The 18,607-nt window shown below is 36.9% G+C and overlaps 1 protein-coding gene across 2 annotated transcripts in view; it reads right to left on the bottom strand.

Moving 5' to 3' along the window:
* MAP4K3 (mitogen-activated protein kinase kinase kinase kinase 3) overlaps positions 1–18,607 on the bottom strand; it is a 188,317-nt gene that overhangs the window by 62,151 nt on the left and 107,559 nt on the right. For both annotated transcript variants that reach the window (XM_003262766.3, XM_003262767.3), the window contains exons 9-13: positions 14,099–14,230; positions 13,852–13,914; positions 13,683–13,764; positions 13,471–13,581; positions 6,002–6,080 (exon numbers count right to left, since the gene is read on the bottom strand). In XM_003262766.3, coding sequence (XP_003262814.1) covers positions 6,002–6,080; positions 13,471–13,581; positions 13,683–13,764; positions 13,852–13,914; positions 14,099–14,230 — 467 coding nt within the window. The remainder of the gene's footprint in view (positions 1–6,001; positions 6,081–13,470; positions 13,582–13,682; positions 13,765–13,851; positions 13,915–14,098; positions 14,231–18,607) is intronic.

Here is an 18,607-nt window from a genome sequence, read left to right as displayed (position 1 = left end):
CTCTGGCCAATAGTTACGTGAATGAGCTTGGAAGTAAATCTTCCAGTCCAGTCAAACATTCAGATGACTCCGGCCCTAGCTGATATCCTGTGTGCAACTTCATGAGACCTTGAGCCAGAATCACTCAGCTAACCTGTCCTGGATTCCTGACTCTCAAAATCTGTTAGAGACAATAAGTGTTTATTGTTTAACATGAGCAGATATACAGAAAGTGAGAGAATTCAGTACCTTCAGACTTATACTAAAAGAAATACTAAAAGGAATTATTTAATCAAAAGAGATCCTTAAGTAGTGGTACAGAAATACAGTATTGAATGAACAGCAAAAAATTGGTAAATACACAAATACAGATTAATATTGACCATGGTTAATGACAATAATATTGTCTTATAAGATTTAAAATAAAAAATATGGGAGTTGATTTAAAAAATGTTTACTGTTTTAAGCTGCTAAATTTTGGGTTTGCTACACAACCAAAAACAACCACTGCAGCTAAAGTATAAACTAGCCAGAGTAGACACAGATTAACTGTACTACATTCATCTTTTCTTTTTCTTTGCTTTCTAATGTATTGAATGTTTCAGTATCTTTACCTTTTATTTCTATAGCTCATTATCATTATCTGATCTTATAACCTGGGTAAAACCCTCAAGTCCACTGAGATAAAAGCAGAGGAAAAAATATAAAACAATAAAAAGAAAACAAATAGCCACAATATATTACATTTCAACTAGTAAGAGCTTCAGCCAAAACCAAAACTTCTCAACCAAGGTGAGGAAAAGAGTGAGATTTCAAAGCATAATCAGTTTTCTAATGGTTTGATTTCAACTTTGTATGTAAATTTATTGTGAATGTTAATACCAATGAAAGAAGATCATGGGATTTGAATATTTAGCAATAGGAGGCATAAGGAAAAAACTGGTCGAGAAACACAGCCCTGTAGTATCTCCAGTTATGTCTGGGTGTGTACATGCTTTTAAGCTGTTAATGGCTCAGATATCAAATGGCCCTTAGATCTGATAAGTAGGTTAAGAATGAGTCCATCCTATTGACTGGAATAGTTTCAGAAGGAATGGGGCCAGTTCCTCCTTGTACCTCTGGTAGAATTTGGCTGTGAATCCATCTGGTCCTGGACTCTTTTTGGTTAAGCTATTGATTATTGCCACAATTTCAGAGCCTGTTATTGGTCTATTCAGAGATTCAACTTCTTCCTGGTTTAGTCTTGGGAGAGTGTATGTGTCAAGGAATTTATCCATTTCTTCTAGATTTTCTAGTTTATTTGTGTAGAGGTGTTTGCAGTATTCTCTGATGGTAGTTTGTATTTCTGTGGGATCGGTGGTGATATCCCCTTTTTCATTTTTTATTATGTCTATTTGATTCTTCTCTCTTTTCTTCTTTGTTAGTCTTGCTAGTAGTCTATCAATTTTGTTGATCTTTTCAAAAAACCAGCTCCTGGATTCATTAACTTTTTGAAGGGTTTTTTGTCTCTATTTCCTTCAGTTCTGCTCTGATTTTAGTTATTTCTTGCCTTCTGCTAGCTTTTGAATGTGTTTGCTCTTGCTTTTCTAGTTCTTTTAATTGTGATGTTAGGGTGTCAATTTTGGATCTTTCCTGCTTTCTCTTGTGGGCATTTAGTGCTATAAATTTCCCTCTACACACTGCTTTGAATGTGTCCCAGAGATTCTGGTATGTTGTGTCTTTGTTCTCGTTGGTTTCAAAGAACATCTTTATTTCTGCCTTCATTTCGTTATGTACCCAGTAGTCATTCAGGAGCAGGTTGTTCAGTTTCCATGTAGTTGAGTGGTTTTGAGTGAGTTTCTTAATCCTGAGTTCTAGTTTGATTGCACTGTGGTCTGACAGATAGTTTGTTATAATTTCTGTTCTTTCACATTTGATGAGGAGTGCTTTACTTCCAGCTATGTGGTCAATTTTGGAATAGGTGTGGTGTGATGCTGAAAAAAATGTATATTCTGTTGATTGGGGTGGAGAGTTCTGTAGATGTCTATTAGGTACGCTTGGTGCAGAGCTGAGTTCAATTCCTGGGTATCCTTGTTAACTTTCTGTCTCGTTGATCTGTCTAATGTTGACAGTGGGGTGTTAAAGTCTCCCATTATTATTGTGTGGGAGTCTAAGTCTCTTTGTAGGTCACTAAGGACTTGCTTTATGAATCTGGGTGCTCCTGTATTGGGTGCATATATATTTAGGATAGTTAGCTCTTCTTGTTGAATTGATCCCTTTACCATTATATAATGGCCTTCTTTGTCTCTTTTGATCTTTGTTGGTTTAAAGTCTGTTTTATCAGAGACTAGGATTGCAACCCCTGCCTTTTTTTGTTTTCCATTTGCTTGATAGATCTTCCTCCATCCCTTTATTTTGAGCCTATGTGTGTCTCTGCACGTGAGATGGGTTTCCTGAATACAGCACACTGATGGGTCTTGACTCTTCATCCAATTTGCCAGTCTGTGTCTTTTAATTGGAGCACTTAGTCTATTTACATTTAAAGTTAATATTGATTTGTGTGAATTTGATCCTGTCATTATGATGTTAGCTGGTTATTTTGCTCGTTAGTTGATGCAGTTTCTTCCTAGCCTTGATGGTCTTTACAATTTGGCATGATTTTGCAGTGGCTGGTATCGGCTGTTCCTTTCCATGTTTAGTGCTTCCTTCAGGAGCTCTTTTAGGGCAGGCCTGGTGGTGACAAAATCTCTCAGCATTTGCTTGTCTGGAAAGGATTTTATTTCTCCTTCACTTATGAAGCTTAGTTTGGCTGGATATGAAATTCTGGGTTGAAAATTCTTTTCTTTAAGAATGTTGAATATTGGCCACCACTCTCTTCTGGCTTGTAGAGTTTCTGCCGAGAGATCAGCTGTTAGTCTGATGGGCTTCCCTTTGTGGGTAACACGACCTTTCTCTCTGGCTGCTCTTAACATTTTTTCCTTCATTTCAACTTTGGTGAATCTGACAATTATGTGTCTTGGAGTTGCTCTTCTCAAGGAGTATCTTTGTGGCGTTCTCTGTATTTCCTGAATCTGAATGTTGGCCTGCCTTGCTAGATTGGGGAAGTTCTCCTGGATAATATCCTGCAGAGTGTTTTCCAACTTGGTTCCATTCTCCCCATCACTTTCAGGTACACCGATCAGATGTAGGTTTGGTCTTTTCACATAGTCCCATATTTCTTGGAGGCTTTGTTCGTTTCTTTTTATTCTTTTTTCTCTAGACTTCCCTTCTCGCTTCATTTCATTCATTTCATCTTCCATCGCTGATACCCTTTCTTCCAGTTGATCGCATTGGCTCCTGAGGCTTCTAAATTCTTTACGCAGGTCTTGAGCCTTGGCTTTCAGCTCCATCAGCTCCTTTAAGCACTTCTCTGTATTGGTTATTCTAGTTATACATTCATCTAATTCTTTTTCAAAGTTTTTAACTTCTTTGCCTTTGGCTTGAATTTCCTCCTGTAGCTCGGAGGAGTTGGATCGTCTGAAGCCTTCTTCTCTCAACTCGTCAAAGTCATTCTCCGTCCAGCTTTGTTCCGTTGCTGGTGAGGAACTGCGTTCCTTTAGAGGAGGAGAGGCGCTCTGCTTTTTAGAGTTTCCAGTTTTTCTGCTCTGTTTTTTTGCCCATCTTTGTGGTTTTATCCACTTTTGGTCTTTGATGATGGTGATGTACAGATGGGTTTTTGGTGTAGATGTCCTTCCTGTTTGTTAGTTTTCCTTCTAACACACAGGACCCTCAGCTGCAGGTCTGTTGGAGTTTGCCAGAGGTCCACTCCAGACCCTGTTTGCCTGGGTGTCAGGAGTGGTGGCTGTAGAACAGCGGATTTTCGTGAACCGCGAATGCTGCTGCCTGATCGTTCCTCTGGAAGTTTTGTCTCAGAGGAGTACCCGGCCGTGTGAGCTGTCAGTCTGCCCCTACTGGGGGGTGCCTCCCAGTTAGGCTGCTCGGGGGTCAGGGACCCACTTGAGGAGGCAGTCTGCCTGTTCTCAGATCTCCAGCTGCATGCTGGGAGAACCACTATTCTCTTCAAAGCTGTCAGGCAGGGACATTTAAGTCTGCAGAAGTTACTGCTTTTTGTGTGTCTGTGCCCTGCCCCCAGAGGTGGAGTCTACAGAGGCAGGCAGGCCTCCGTGAGCTGTGGTGGGCTCCACCCAGTTCGAGCTTCCTGGCTGCTTTGTTTACCTAATCAATCCTGGGCAATGGTGGGCGCCCCTCCCCCAGCCTCGCTGCCACCTTGAAGTTTAATCTCAGACTGCTGTGCTAGCAATCACTGAGACTCCGTGGGCGTAGAACCCTCCAAGGGCATAGAACCCTCCGAGCCAGATGTGGGATATAATCTCCTGGTGTGCCATTTTTTAAGCCCATCGGAAAAGCGCAGTATTAGGGTGGGAGTGACCCGATTTTCCAGGTGCCGTCTGTCACTCCTTTGTTTGGCTAGGAAAGGGAACTCCCTGACCCCTTGCGCTTCCCGAGTGAGGCAATGCCTCGCCCTGCTTTGGCTCACACACAGTGCACTGCACCCACTGTCCTGTGCCCACTGTCTGGCACTCCCTAGTGAGATGAACCCAGTACCTCAGATGGAAATGCAGAAATCACCCGTCTTCTGCATCGCTCATGCTGGGAGCTGTAGATCGGAGCTGTTCCTATTTAGCCATCTTGGAGAGTACTTTAAATTACATTTTCAACAGTACTGAATACATAAAGTTTTCTAAATCAACTGCAAGTCATCTCTAATTACCTTTTTTTTTTCCCCAGACAGAATCTTGCTCTTTGCCCAGGCCAGAGTGCAGTGGCAGGATTTTAGCTCACTGCAAACTCGGCCTCCCAGGCTCAAGCGATTCTCATACCTCAGCCACCCAAGTAGCTGGGTTACAGGTGCCCATCACCATGCCTGGCTAATTTTGGTAGCTTACACAGGGACAGGATTTCGCCATGTTGACCATGCTTGTCTTGAACTCCTGGCCTCAAGTGATCTGCCCACCTCGGCCTCCCAAAGTGCTGGGATTACAAGCATAAGCCACTGTACCTGGCCTCTAATTACTTTTTGTATATTAAAGAAATGATAAAGATATTTCATAATTACTTTTTGTATATTAAAAAGATGAGAAATGCTCTCACGTGCTAAGGATGCCATTTTCGGAAAAATAGTTTTGTGGTGAAATTAGCAAATTTAAGACGTGACTTCAGCAGGAGCTTTAAAGATAATTCATATGATCACACAACTAAATGTTGGCAAACAAAGTACCAAATCCCACTCCTGAGCTTTTTATATAACCCACCATACTTTCCAGGTATCACTGGAACAAAACTCAGAGAATAAATGCTTCTAAGGAATAAAAAAGTTAAGGCACTATTGTTCGAGGGATTCCTGTTGGCAGTTTATCACTGATGAGTTGACAGTACTGGATCCCATGTGAATGAATGACTTGTCTTAGTGGGCCCATAACTTGGCTGCCCCTAAGAAATAACTGGGGGTCTATTTTAAAAGGTTTCTGGGCCAATCCAAGACCTATTGAATTGGACTCTGGAAAAATGGTGCCTGAGATTCCCTTTTTAAAAGTTTCCAGGTTACTCAGATGCTAGGGCAGTTTGTGGACCTCTATTTCTCTGTTACCCTTGGATCATGAGTGCATGAATGACGTGGGAGCTTGTTAGTAGAACCTCAGATCCCATCCCAGGTCTACTGAATCTGAAACTGCATTTAACAAGCTCTCTCGGTGAGTTACATGCACATAGGCATTTACGGCACTGCCTTAATTACTTCTACCCTGCTTATTCCAGGAATTAACTTATCCTCCCAAATAGTAACAACATAAATACATCCCACCCTGCCACCAAAAATTCCACAAGAATAAGGAAAATGAAATTCTTACTGCCCTAATTAAACTTTACCTTTAACAGTGTTTAGTAAGAAAAACTATTCAGAAGGAAATAAAACAAAAATAACTGCAACTAAATTATAACTTATTTTGTATCATTAAATCATAAACTGTGTATAGTATATACTTACAGTTTATCTCTGAGCGTGTTTTTTCTTCTCTCACATTTCTACTTGTTGAGTGAATTCTATGTGGTACAGCAACAAGAGGCTAGAAAAGAACAAAATCAATGATATGCAGCATTTGATAATCAAGTCATAGTATGGTCCACAAAATTACCCAAATAGAAAAAAATACTTCATTTTAAGTAAAAACGAAAGCAAAACAGCACTTTGCAAGTTTTTTTTTTTTTTTTAAAAGAAGAAACCACAATAGCAGCTCAAACTATGAAGGTGACAAAATATTTTTATTATCCACAACATAAATTATTATTTGTACTAGAAAGGGCACTTCTTTGGCTAAATACATATGAAATTAAACACAATTAGTAACATATTCTGCTTATTTGTATGTGCAACATCAGACTTGTCTAGATCCATTCTACAAGGATGAATCAAGTACACTTGAGTATTCTGGATCTATTCTGACATCGAGAAATTCTGACAGGAAAGGAAATACAACAGTGTAAACATTACCACTTGCATCTATCATTTAATGATGGTTGAGCTTAGAAGCCTTTTAAGGTTTATTTTTCAATTTATGGATTTTTTTGAAATAATTTTTAAAAACCACATAGACATTTATAGGTGATGTAGGATATTAGTTTGTGTTTCAGTTTTGGCACTATCTGAATTATAATTGATTTAACTAAGACTGGAAAAATTACATAACTTATGCTTACATGAACATATAGTATTTTATGTTTTTCAGAAGCTTTTTTTTTTTTTAATTAAAAAAATGCTCTCCACTCCATCTCAGTTTCTCTTGGTTATAGATGTGCCATTATAATTTCCATGAGTAGGAAACATACCAATATTCAATTATTTGCCTTTAATTTGCAAAAAAGATTCACACCTTGAAATTAGTTACAGAGCCTAACTAATTAAATGTGATCGCAAAAGAATACTGGAAAACTTATACTCTCAATGTCCAACATAAGATTTATCAAGGGCTCCACCATTAGAAAAAGAAAAAGCTGAAAAAATATGATTTAGAGAAACCCTGTGAAAACTGAACCTCTAGCATGTCAGGAACAAAACTGATAACTAACTCAAGAAGTCAAATGATTATAAGAAAGGCTACCCAGGTATACAGAGGCCATATTTCACCCTTTAGAACAGAGGTGAACTGGAGATTTGACTGATTATTTTCCCTTCAGATGTACCAATTCAGATGGTTGGATATGAAAACAGTATTTTTTCAAAAATTTCTTTTGAAAATGAAATATTTCATGTAAAAAAGGAGAAAGGGATTGCCACAAGATTTTGTTAAATGAGGCCAGGGAATGAAAGATGCCCAACCTGAAATTAAAGTAGGCAACAGAATGTTAGGCATCATCTTCTGAAATGCTAAATAATTTGTTTTGTTTCTAACAATGAAAGATTACACTTAACATCTCTAAAATGGTATTACATTTACTAGAATTTCAAGTAAGCAGAACTGATTCTAAAATAGCTCATCTGAACTTAAAAAGTTGGCCTTCTAAGAAAAAGGATATCCTTTAGAATCACTTAATTAGACAAAGGCCACGTAGATACATTCTCACAAATTAAAATTTATGGAAAACTCTATTCTAAAATTCACATGGAATAAAAAAAGAGCCCAAAGAGCCAAAGCAATCCGAAGCAAAAAGAACAACGCTAGAGGCATCACATTACCTGTTTCAAACTATACTACAAGGCTACAGAACCAAGAGAGAATGGTACTGGTATAAAAATAGACATATAGACCGATGGAACAGAACAGAGAGCCTAGAAATAAAGCCATACGTCTACAACCATCTGATCTTCGACAAACCTGACAAAAAGAAGCAATGGGGAAAGAACGCCCCATTCAATAAATGGTGCTAGGATAACTGGTTAGCCATATACAGAAGATTGAAACTGGACCCCTTCCTTACACAATATACAAAAATCAACTCAAGATGGATTACAGACTTCAATGTAAAATCTAAAACTATAAAGACCCTTGAAGAAAACCTAGGAAATACCATCCCAGACATAGACATGAGCAAAGATTTCATGATGAAGATGCCAAAAGCAATTGCCACAAAACCAAAAACTGACAAATGGGATCTAATTAAACTAAACAGGTTCGGCACAGCAAAAGAAACTATGAACAGAGTAAACAGACAACCCACAGAATAGGAGAAAATTTTTGCAAACTATGCATTTGACCGAGATCTAATATCCTGAATCTGTAAGAATCTTAAATTAACAAGCAAAAAACCACTCCATTAAAAAGTGGGCAAAGGACATGCCAGATACTTTTCAAAAGAAGACATACACGCAGCCATCAGGAATATGAAAAAATGCTTGAACATCACTAATCATTGGAGAAACGCAAATCAAAACCATAATGAGATATCATCTCATACCAGCCAGAATGGTTATTATTAAAAAGTCAAAAAATAACAGATTATGGCAAGGCAGCAGGGAAAAGGGAACAGTTACATACTGCTGGTGGGAATGTAAATTAGTTCAGCTACTGTGGAAAGCAGTTTGGGGATTTCTCAAAGAACTTAGAACAACCAATTCAACCAAGCAATGCCATTACTGAGTATATACCCAAAGGAATATAAATCCTTCTACCATAAAAACATGCACGTTATGTTCATCGCAGTACTATTCACAATAGCAAAACACAATAGCAAAGATACTGAATCAAACTAAATGCCCAACAACAGTAGACTGAATAAAGAAAATGTGGTACAGATATGCAGCCATAAAAAAGAACGAGATAGTGTCCTCTGCAGCAACAAGGATGGAGCTGAAGGCCATTATCCTAAGTGAACTAACACAGGAACAGAAAACCAAATTCACTGATAAGTGGGAGCTAAACACTGAGTACACATGGATACAAAGAAGGGAACAATAGACACAGGGGCCTACTTGAGGTTGGGAGGGTAGTAAAAAACTACCTATTGGGTACTAGGCTTATTACCTGGGCGACAAAAGAATATGTACATCAATCCCCCGTGATATACCATTTATCTACAGAACCAACCTGCATATGTACCCCAAAACTAAAATAAAAGTTAAGAGAAAAAGAAACTCAATGAATTTTTTCAAGATCACTAATAAAAGTGGTAAGATTTTTAAAAATTAAAATTTAGCCTTTAATTTCTAAACATAAATACTCTCATTTTTCTCTATAAATGTAATACACACTAACCATACACCTGCGATAAAGGGCTTATAGTAACTAACACATGATATTTAGAGAAGCAATGAAATAATGCTAAAGGCATTAACCCATTTATACCTGAGGTTGCAAATTTTTTGTGTGTGAAAAATCAAACCCTGATGATGGCCTTGAGCAGTAGGATATAAATAACTCCCACAAGCCTAGTTCCAATAATGGAACACTAGGCATAAATGGGTTAATGATTTATGGTACTTTTTCTTGGTCCACACAATTTTTTTTTTTTGGCCCTTTATGTTTTTTTCTTGGAGGAGTAGTACTCTATTTTCTTTCCTTTTACTTTATTAAAACCATTCTATGTGCACTGCCAACTTCATACAGGAATATTCTGAAGGTGAGTACAATGGAGATATGTTCTATTTAATGTTAATTCATGGACATTACTATAACCTTTGGAAGTAAAAGAGGTCTTATTCAAAAAACTTTTGCAGCTCCAGACTCACACTAAGGTCTCTCAACCAGCATCTATTTCATGTAATTATTGCAATACCCAATAGCTTCCTCTGTGGGTGAAATGCTACCTTTGAAGCTATTGTATTACCTTTGAGGGAGATACACTCTTAGATCTATCTTTGTGGAAACATAATTCATAAACATTAAGCTCTAAGTCTTAGATTCAATAAGGCAAATCAAGAACAAGACTCTAACTACTCACAGTGTAGATACATCTCAGGGAAAAAATATACAAATTTAAAAGACTGAAATGCTAAATACTTGTGATGGTGAAACAGTAGCAAAAGTAATTTCAAAAATTAGGTATTTAAATTTTACATGTGCAACCTGCTTTTTAGTTTACAAAGTGTTTTGATGCACCTTGGCATTATATCCTTAAACTTGTGAAACAAGCATTATTCTTCATTTCATAGATGAGGATACTGAGACTTAAAATTAAGGGGCAGGGCATTCAGCTAGCTAGCCATAGAGCAAGGAAAAACCCTAGACTTTTGATCTAATACAAAGTAGCAAAACCAAACAAAAACAGGTAACATGCAGGTTACTCACACAGACTGTTATTAATGAACATGGATGAAACCCATGATTATTTCTGAGAACGGTTTTACCTTCCCGGCTTAAACAGCATAACAAATTATTAATTTATTAGCATAACAGATTAATAAAATTGTTAAATCTTACAATGCTGTACATAGTAAGAGGGCTTACATACATGAGATGAAAACTGAATAAAAATCAGAATTAGAATTACACCAGTGTGTAATGACTTCTAAAATAAAAACTACAAGGGAACTCAACATTAAAAAGTCAAACTTTCTTCCACAGTGCATAACCTATAAAAAACTTAAACTAGACTTAGATGTGGTATGTGTGTGTGTGTATATATGTATGTATATATAGATAAATACACATATATATATATTTTTTTTTTTCTTTCTTTTTTTTTTGAGATGGAGTCTCGCTCTGTTGCCCAGGCTGGAGTGCAGTGGCATGATCTTGGCTCACTATAACCTCCGCCTCCCAGGTTCAAGCAATTCTCCTGCGACAGCCCCCCGAATAGCTGGCATTACAGGCATGAGCCACCATGCCCAGCTAATTTTTGTATTTTTAGTAGAGACGGGGTTTCACCATGTTAGCCAAGCTGGTCCCAAACTCCTGACCTCAAGTGATCCACCTGCCTCGGTCTTCCAGAGTGCTGGGATTACAGGCATAAGCCACTGAGCCCACCCTTATTTTTAAGAGTATGCATACAATAGTTTTAGTATCACAGTAGGTGCTGAAATTCTTAGATACATTCGTATTTTGAGTGACAACACTGCACTTAGCAATTACAATTACAGATCATTTGCAAATAAAAAAGTTATGAATTTCTCTTAAGAAAAACATTATTCTAAGCTACTGTGAGAAGGAATGTACCAGCTTCCCCTCATCCTACCCCTGGAATAATTAAATTCCTTTATTTTACCTACTTACCATAGAGATTTGTAACAATTTATAATTATAATACCAAAACAATGTCTGGATAAGAAAGATGAGTTTCTTTCCCTGCTATATGAGAAAGTTTTAGAAGAATCTTCATTCCACAGATTGCTTCTCTATTTGGTTTATTATTTCTGTTCCTTGGGTACATTTTTAAAAAGACATGATAAGTACATAGGGCAAGGTAAGAAACAATCATGTAGCATTTAGTGCACTGAAAAGGATATAGGCAGTCCTTGTTTTACAGTTTTGTTATGCACCAATTTCAGTTACCATAATTTAGTTAAATAACACTAGTTCCCTACAACATGGTTCAAATAACAGTTACCACTGTATATTAATTGTAATTGCATACAGTATAAACTTTATTGGTAGTCTTTCAGTTCACAAATTACTATGTAAATAACAGATGCACATCATGATCATGATTAGAAAGAAAATTAGAAAGGAATATGACAATTTGCCAAGGCACAGAAAGGATACTTGCTCTGTGTCACAGACACATGATGAGAAGGCAAACTACTCAATAAGCAGACTACTAGATAAGTAAAAAATGTGCATGAAAAGTTTATTAACAAAGAAATGAAACACGTTAACTCTCAATGATTCTAATATTTATAATACACTGTAAATAATAGTTTTACTATTTTTTCACATTTCTATAATTATAACTGACAGTAACAGAGTTTATGCTTTAACAAAAAATTTTAAAGGTCATGAAACAATTATAATTTTTCCCACTGATTATTAAGATTACTTTGCAGAAGTTTAGCTTATGCAGTCATTTTTACAGTCCCATACTACCATGCACATCAAGGACTGCCTGTATACTAAATAAGACTAGAAGAGTTTATAAAACTTAACTTTCTTAAAAATAAAATTAAGCAAATCAACACCAAAAAACTTCTTCAGGCCAGGTGCGGTGGCTCATGCCTGTAATCCCAGCATTTGGGAGGCCGAGGCGGGCAGATCACAAGGTCAGGAGTTTGAGACCAACCTGGCCAATGTGGTGAAACCCCATCTCTACTAAAAATACAAAAATTAGGTGGGCATGGTGGTGGGCTCCTGTAATCCCAGCTACTCAGGAGGCTGAGGCAGGAGAATCGTTTGAACCCAGGAGGCAGAGGCTGCAGTGAGCCGAGAGCATGCCGTTGCACTCCAGCCTGGGTAATAGAGTAAGACTCATCTCAAAAAAAAAAAAACAAAAACAAAACAAAAAAAACCTTCTTTAGAGTATAATTATAAGGTTAATTATACTTTACATTTCTTACATTTTTATGCTCCAAACTCCTTTCCAGACCTTTAAACAAAAGGACAAATAGCTTATTTATCATAAGATGGCAAGCTGGGACAATGCTGAATTGATAGAAAGGTTCTCTCTGACTTAAGACAATCTGTGGCCATCTTTCTAAACACTTCACCTTCAGTCATTAATGAAATTTACAATATTTTCAAGGGCCTCCCATAAAGCCAGTAGAGTTAAAGGCTGTCGACTTCTGTTACAGACCCAATAACAGAATTCTGCCATGTCACATATACTGAATTTATTTTGGTTGCCACAACTATTAGCAGTGCTAGGAATGTTACATATGCAAACAGAAGTGAAGCTTCCATTAATATCAATGCTTCTGTCATATTAGAATTATTTTACTAACAACTATACTGGCTCATTTTAAAACATTTCCATAGTCAATAACTGAGTTTTAGTCACTGGCAAAGTCAAGCCTATACTTCCTACTAACCTCTAATAATTTATGAAGTATTGTATAAGAATTTTTTTTTAAAGATAGAAACGGGGTCTTGCTATGTTGTCCAGGCAGGTTTCAAACTCCTGACCTCAAGTAATCCTCTTGCTTCAGCCTCCCAAAGTGATGAGATTACAGACATGAGCCACCAGGCCAAACTGAGGATTCTTTCTGAGAAGCAAACTGAGGGGAAATTTTGAATATTCAAACGTCTTGTTTAGGCACTTCCCATTTGCTTTCCCTTTTACAGTGAACGATTATTTGGCAACTTCATCGAAAATGGCTATTCTGAAATAATTACAGTGATTTCAACAAGTGGATTAAATTATTTGCCTTTGCCATTTTCACACTATAGTCACCTATAAGTAGTCAGCAAGAAAAACCTAGATTTGACTTTCCATGAAAGGCAAAGACAAAGAATTAATTGTTCCCTCAAGAGCTTTTTTATTTAAACTAGGCCCCAAAATTAAAAAAATGGATTTTGAGACGTACATACAGACACACATATATACATACACATATACATGTTATATATGCCAGTTGGTAAAAGCAATTCCTACCTCAGGATCATCATCATCGAAATCATGGTAAGTGGAATGATCTGGATTATTTACTTTATCCAACAGCTCGATTGCCAAAGACCGTGTCAAATGTTGTGTTACAAAAGGATGCTATAAAAATTAAATACAATGCAGAACACTTACTACAAATCTGATTGAATGACATTTTATCTTTTGAAAAATATATATATATTTCGGGGCAAAAATAATACCTGTAATAATTTTTCAGCAGTAGGTCTTTTTTTCGGATTTTTGGTAAGTGCCATTTTCACAAAGTGATGAAAACTATTTGACCTAAGAAATTTAGAAAATTAGACTTTTACATTCCAATTCATTTTTTGCTCATCTTACCATAAAAGTAAATAACATAAAAATACTTACCACTTCATTTTATCCTTTAGTTTAGGAGGCTGAAAATTGCTTTTTGTCATTAGAAATAATGCTCTGAAAAATCAACAAATCATTACACAGTATTTTAATATTTCACATTTTAATTTATTACACAAATTCTATTACTATTTGTTCCCCAAATAAGGTAAAACAAGACTAAGAAAATTACTTGTTCATGACAGCATACCAAGAGGATAAAAACCTTAAGCATAGGATTCTTCAATGATGGTGCACTGACCTCATTGGGTGTAAGTCAAACATAGGAGGCTGAAGCTCTGCAAGTTCTATGGCAGTGATTCCTACTGCCCAGAGATCACAGAGTTGATTGTAACCCCCCTTCCTCTCAACAGCTGCAACTTCTGGAGCCATCCTGAAATAAATATTCCAGAAAATAAAAACCTTCTGTTATATGTTTTCCTTTATACTCCCACCCAGAGGCACAAGGAATTATCACTATCTAAATTAAGGCCTCTTTAGGCCTTGTTTTTTGAAAAATAAATATGTAGTACTTAAAAAGTCCACCTTTTCCAAGATCTTGACATCTCATAAGACCCTCACTAGTAACTTGCTTTTGATTATACAGGCTCATAGGTGGAAGGGACTTGCCTTGCCTCAGATGAGACTTTGAACTTGGACTTCTGGGTTAATGCTGGAATGAGTTAAGACTTTGCAGGGGGAATGCTGGGAAGGCATGACTGGTTTTGAAATGTAAAAAGGACCTGCAATTTGTGGGGTAGGCAAGGGCAGAATGATATGGTTTGGCTCTGTGTCCTCACCCAAATCTCATCTCGAACTGTAATCCCCATGTGTTGAGGGAGGGGCCTAGTAGGAGGTGATTGGATCATTGGGTCAGTTTCCCCTATGCTTTTCTCATGATAGTGAGAGGGTTCTCACAAGGTCTGATGGTTTTAAAATTGGCAGTTTCCCCTGAGTGCTCTCTCCTGCCACCTTGTGAAGAAGGTGCCTGCTTTTTTGTCTTACTCCATGATTGTAAGTTTTCTGAAGCCTCCCCAGCCATGCAATACTGTGAGTCAATTAAACTTTTGCTTATACATTTTAAAAAAGACCCTCCACTTCAGTCTCCTATTGGTGATTCCATTGTTACTTCCTTATACTAGTTACTAAAAAGGTTTATAAAAATATACAATTCTAACAGAGCAACACGTCCAAAATCATTCATGCTCCCAATCTCTCTGTACATGCAAAATTCAATAAATAATATTTGTAATAAACAATCTATAGCTCTACTTCCTTTTATCAAAAAACTGCAACCTGGCAATCTCTGTTTTTACTTCACCAAAACTATTCCTTCGGGCACCAATAATCTTCATATTTAGTATTTAATTCATATTTACTAAAAACTTATTTGGCATTTTTTCCAGTTCTATTATAATAATGGAAAAGTTATAAAAATGAATGTCTACTTTTAAAAAATATATTTATTCAGAGGAAAGTTACCCAAATTCAGTAATTTTTTTGTTTCTCTTTGCTACAGTCTTATTCTAATTATACTTCCATAAATTTGAATTTGACTGATTTAAATTATTATCAAATATAAAAATTTTCAAATCCTAAACAATATTTTTAAAAGCAACTAATTGAAATAAACATCTCAACTCTTCCATACTAAAGAGCAGTCTAGATAATCTTACAAATATACATTTATCTTCCTGGTATGATTTCAGGAAGGTCAAGTAAGTCAGTAAAGTTAAAAACAAAAAACCCTCTTAACTTTCAAAACCCCTGGTCTTAAAATCTTTTAAATCTGAAACAGATCTTATGAAAATTTAAATTACTATAAGAAAATTTAAATTACTATAAGTCCAAAGAGTGGGAAATGCATACAAGTGATATGCTCCTAACTTGCCTCCCCTTACTAGTTCACCACATTAGCTGATGCTCTCCCTTCCTCTATGAAAATACAAGGGAAATATTCCACTTAATACATGTCTACTCCAGCCAGCTAAGTTGTGTGCTTATCACAGTCAACTGGGTTCATCTCTGAAACTGTTTATTCCAGTTACATTTGCTATTGTAAACACATAGTTATAATGAAGGTTTAAAAGTTAGTGAATGCTGGCTGGGAGCAGTGGCTCACGCCTGTAATCCTAGCACTCTGGGGGGCCGAGGTAGGAGGGTGGTTTGAGCTCAGGAGTTTGAGACCAGCCTAGGCCAACATGGCAAAACCCTGTCTCTACCAAAAATGCAAAAATTAGCTGGGCATGGTGGCGCATGCCTGTGGTTCTAGTTACTTGGGAGGCTGACGTGGGACGATCACTTGAGCCTGGGAGGTAGAGGTTGCAGTGAGCTGAGATCACACCACTGCACTCCAGCCTAGGTGACAGAGTGAGACCCCATCTCAAAAAAACAAAAACAAAAACAAAAACAAACAAACAAAAATTAGCGAACGCTTTAGAAAGACTTTGCTTTTAGAAAGGCAAATTTCTAAAGATGAGCCAAAAAACCTGGTACGTTAGATAACAACATGACAATGGCAGAAAACTGGGAAGGCTACAGATTATATGATTCCATTTGTATGCCACTCAAGGAAAAGGCACAAATACAGAGACAGAAATCAGATCAGGGGTTACCAGATGCTGCAGATGGAAGGAGAGCATTTACTAAAGAGGGGCAAAATAAAAGATTTTTTGGATAGTGTCAATGTGTTCTGATGGTTTCTTACCACTACAGCATACAAGTTTCTCAACATTCATACAACTGTATGAATTTGCACAACCGTACACCTAATAAGGGTAAATTTATACCTCAATAAACCTGACTAAGAAATGTAATTGATGCATTGGGGTGTGTGTGGTTTGCATTACTAAAATGGAACTCTAGTAAGTAATCTACTCTAAGAAAAGGCCTTGATTCCATATCAAAAGATTGTTGAATAAATATACATATACGTCTTAAATTGAAATAAAATGTTCAAGGTATATATGTGTTTAATTTTGAGAACTGTCATTTTAAGCAGACTTTTTCGAACAACGGAATAACCGCCGACCTAATCACTTGGGAAGAGAGAGGTTCTAAATTTTTGGATTTTAGGTAGGAAAGATACAATACCAGAAAGACAGATACAGGGAGAGTGTTCCCAAAATTAACTTTACCTAATTCACAATTTCACATGTTCCCAAGATATTTCTCACATTATTGCAAGAGTAATGACATAAATTTTTAACCTGTGAAACTGGAGTTGGAAAAGTCATCATTAACATTCAGTGAATGAATATTGTACAGAATCAAGTCAGATCCTGAAGATTTAATGAGAGATGTTTACAATAAAACTGAGAAGACAGTGTACTTAAAAATGACAGCAATTCAAGCCCTCACTCCGCTCAACTCAAAACAATAAAGAGAAGAACAAAGAGAAATATATACACGTACCATCTTTGAAAAGTCCAGCAGACATATTTTACCTAAAACCGTAACACACAGACTAAAAACAGAATAGTAAATGATGTAGCAAACAGGAGGCAGGGCAAACCTAAGCAGGTGCCAAGGAAAAGAACAACAACTAGCAGCCAATGAGCCTCAAATATCCTGGAAATGTTGACAAGTTAGGTTTAAAAAGTCGCAATAGTAGGGTTGAGGTTGGGCTGGAAACAGGAGTATTAGAAAGTGTCAACAGTCAGTCCCTGGCATTCCTACTCTTATCCATTAAGCCCCAGCAACTATTCCCTCCCCATTCCCACTGGATAAGGACCAAGACGAAGAAGAGAGACTGCAGACTCAAGAGACACCAGGAACCAAGGAGTGAAGAGGTTAAAGGGAGAGGACATGATTAAGTAGAAGTACATACATAGAACAATGAACACCTCTGCTTCCTTCACTTGACCAGTTCTAGAACACTAACAACCAGGTTTACACCCGACTTCCCATACAAAAAGAGTTATGAACCAGTTTTTAGTGCCATGTTCTTCAGTGAACCAAAATATAAAGATTAGTGGACATTTGAGGGAAGCCTCCATCATGAAAATATGAATGTAAAGAGTTGAGGAACTCTTATAAGTAGAACAAAAAAGATTTTTTTTTGTTCTTAGAAAAAATGTAAGAAAATTAATGGATTAATTTAAGTGGTCCAAGATACAACCAATGAGTTCCATAGAGAGCAGGAAAAAGTATAGCAAAGAAATTATCAAAAAAGTAATACAAGAGTACTTCCCAAAACTGAAAAGACATGAGTCTTTGGATTATAAAGCACAAATGCCAAGTACAATGAACAAAAGTAAAAACAATAAAAAAAATTTTTTGAGGTATATAATTACGGAATATCAAAACACCAGGAACAATTCTGGGGGGAGGAGTTACATTCAATAGATCATAGATAATGGTATCGCACCATGGGCACCACAGAAGACACTAGTGCAATACTTCAAAAACTCTATCCTAGAATTACCCACCAAAATTATCAATCATGTACAAGGATATACATGCAAAATCTCAAAAATGTTACTCCCACGCACAGTTTCTCAGAAAGTTATTAAAATGTGTTTCACACACACAAAAAGGAAGGAGTACATCATGAAAGAAGAAGACCTAGAATCCAAGAAAGAAATGCTAAGCTGAAGATGAAAGACTGCCGGAGCAGAGCTAGGCAAAAGAGCTAGAGAATTCAACAGTCCCGACTGGAACAGGAGGGAAAATGACTCCAGGAAGGATTATTCTAGGAAAACAAAAACAAAAACAAAGCAACACCAACCAGACAAAAATCAGCACTGACAGACAATGTGAAAGACTTTAT

Source organism: Nomascus leucogenys, chromosome 19 (genome assembly GCF_006542625.1).
Source record: "Nomascus leucogenys isolate Asia chromosome 19, Asia_NLE_v1, whole genome shotgun sequence".
Taxonomy (NCBI): domain Eukaryota; kingdom Metazoa; phylum Chordata; class Mammalia; order Primates; family Hylobatidae; genus Nomascus; species Nomascus leucogenys.
Note: the sequence above shows the minus strand (reverse complement) of the source record. Positions and strands in the feature narration are given on the sequence as shown.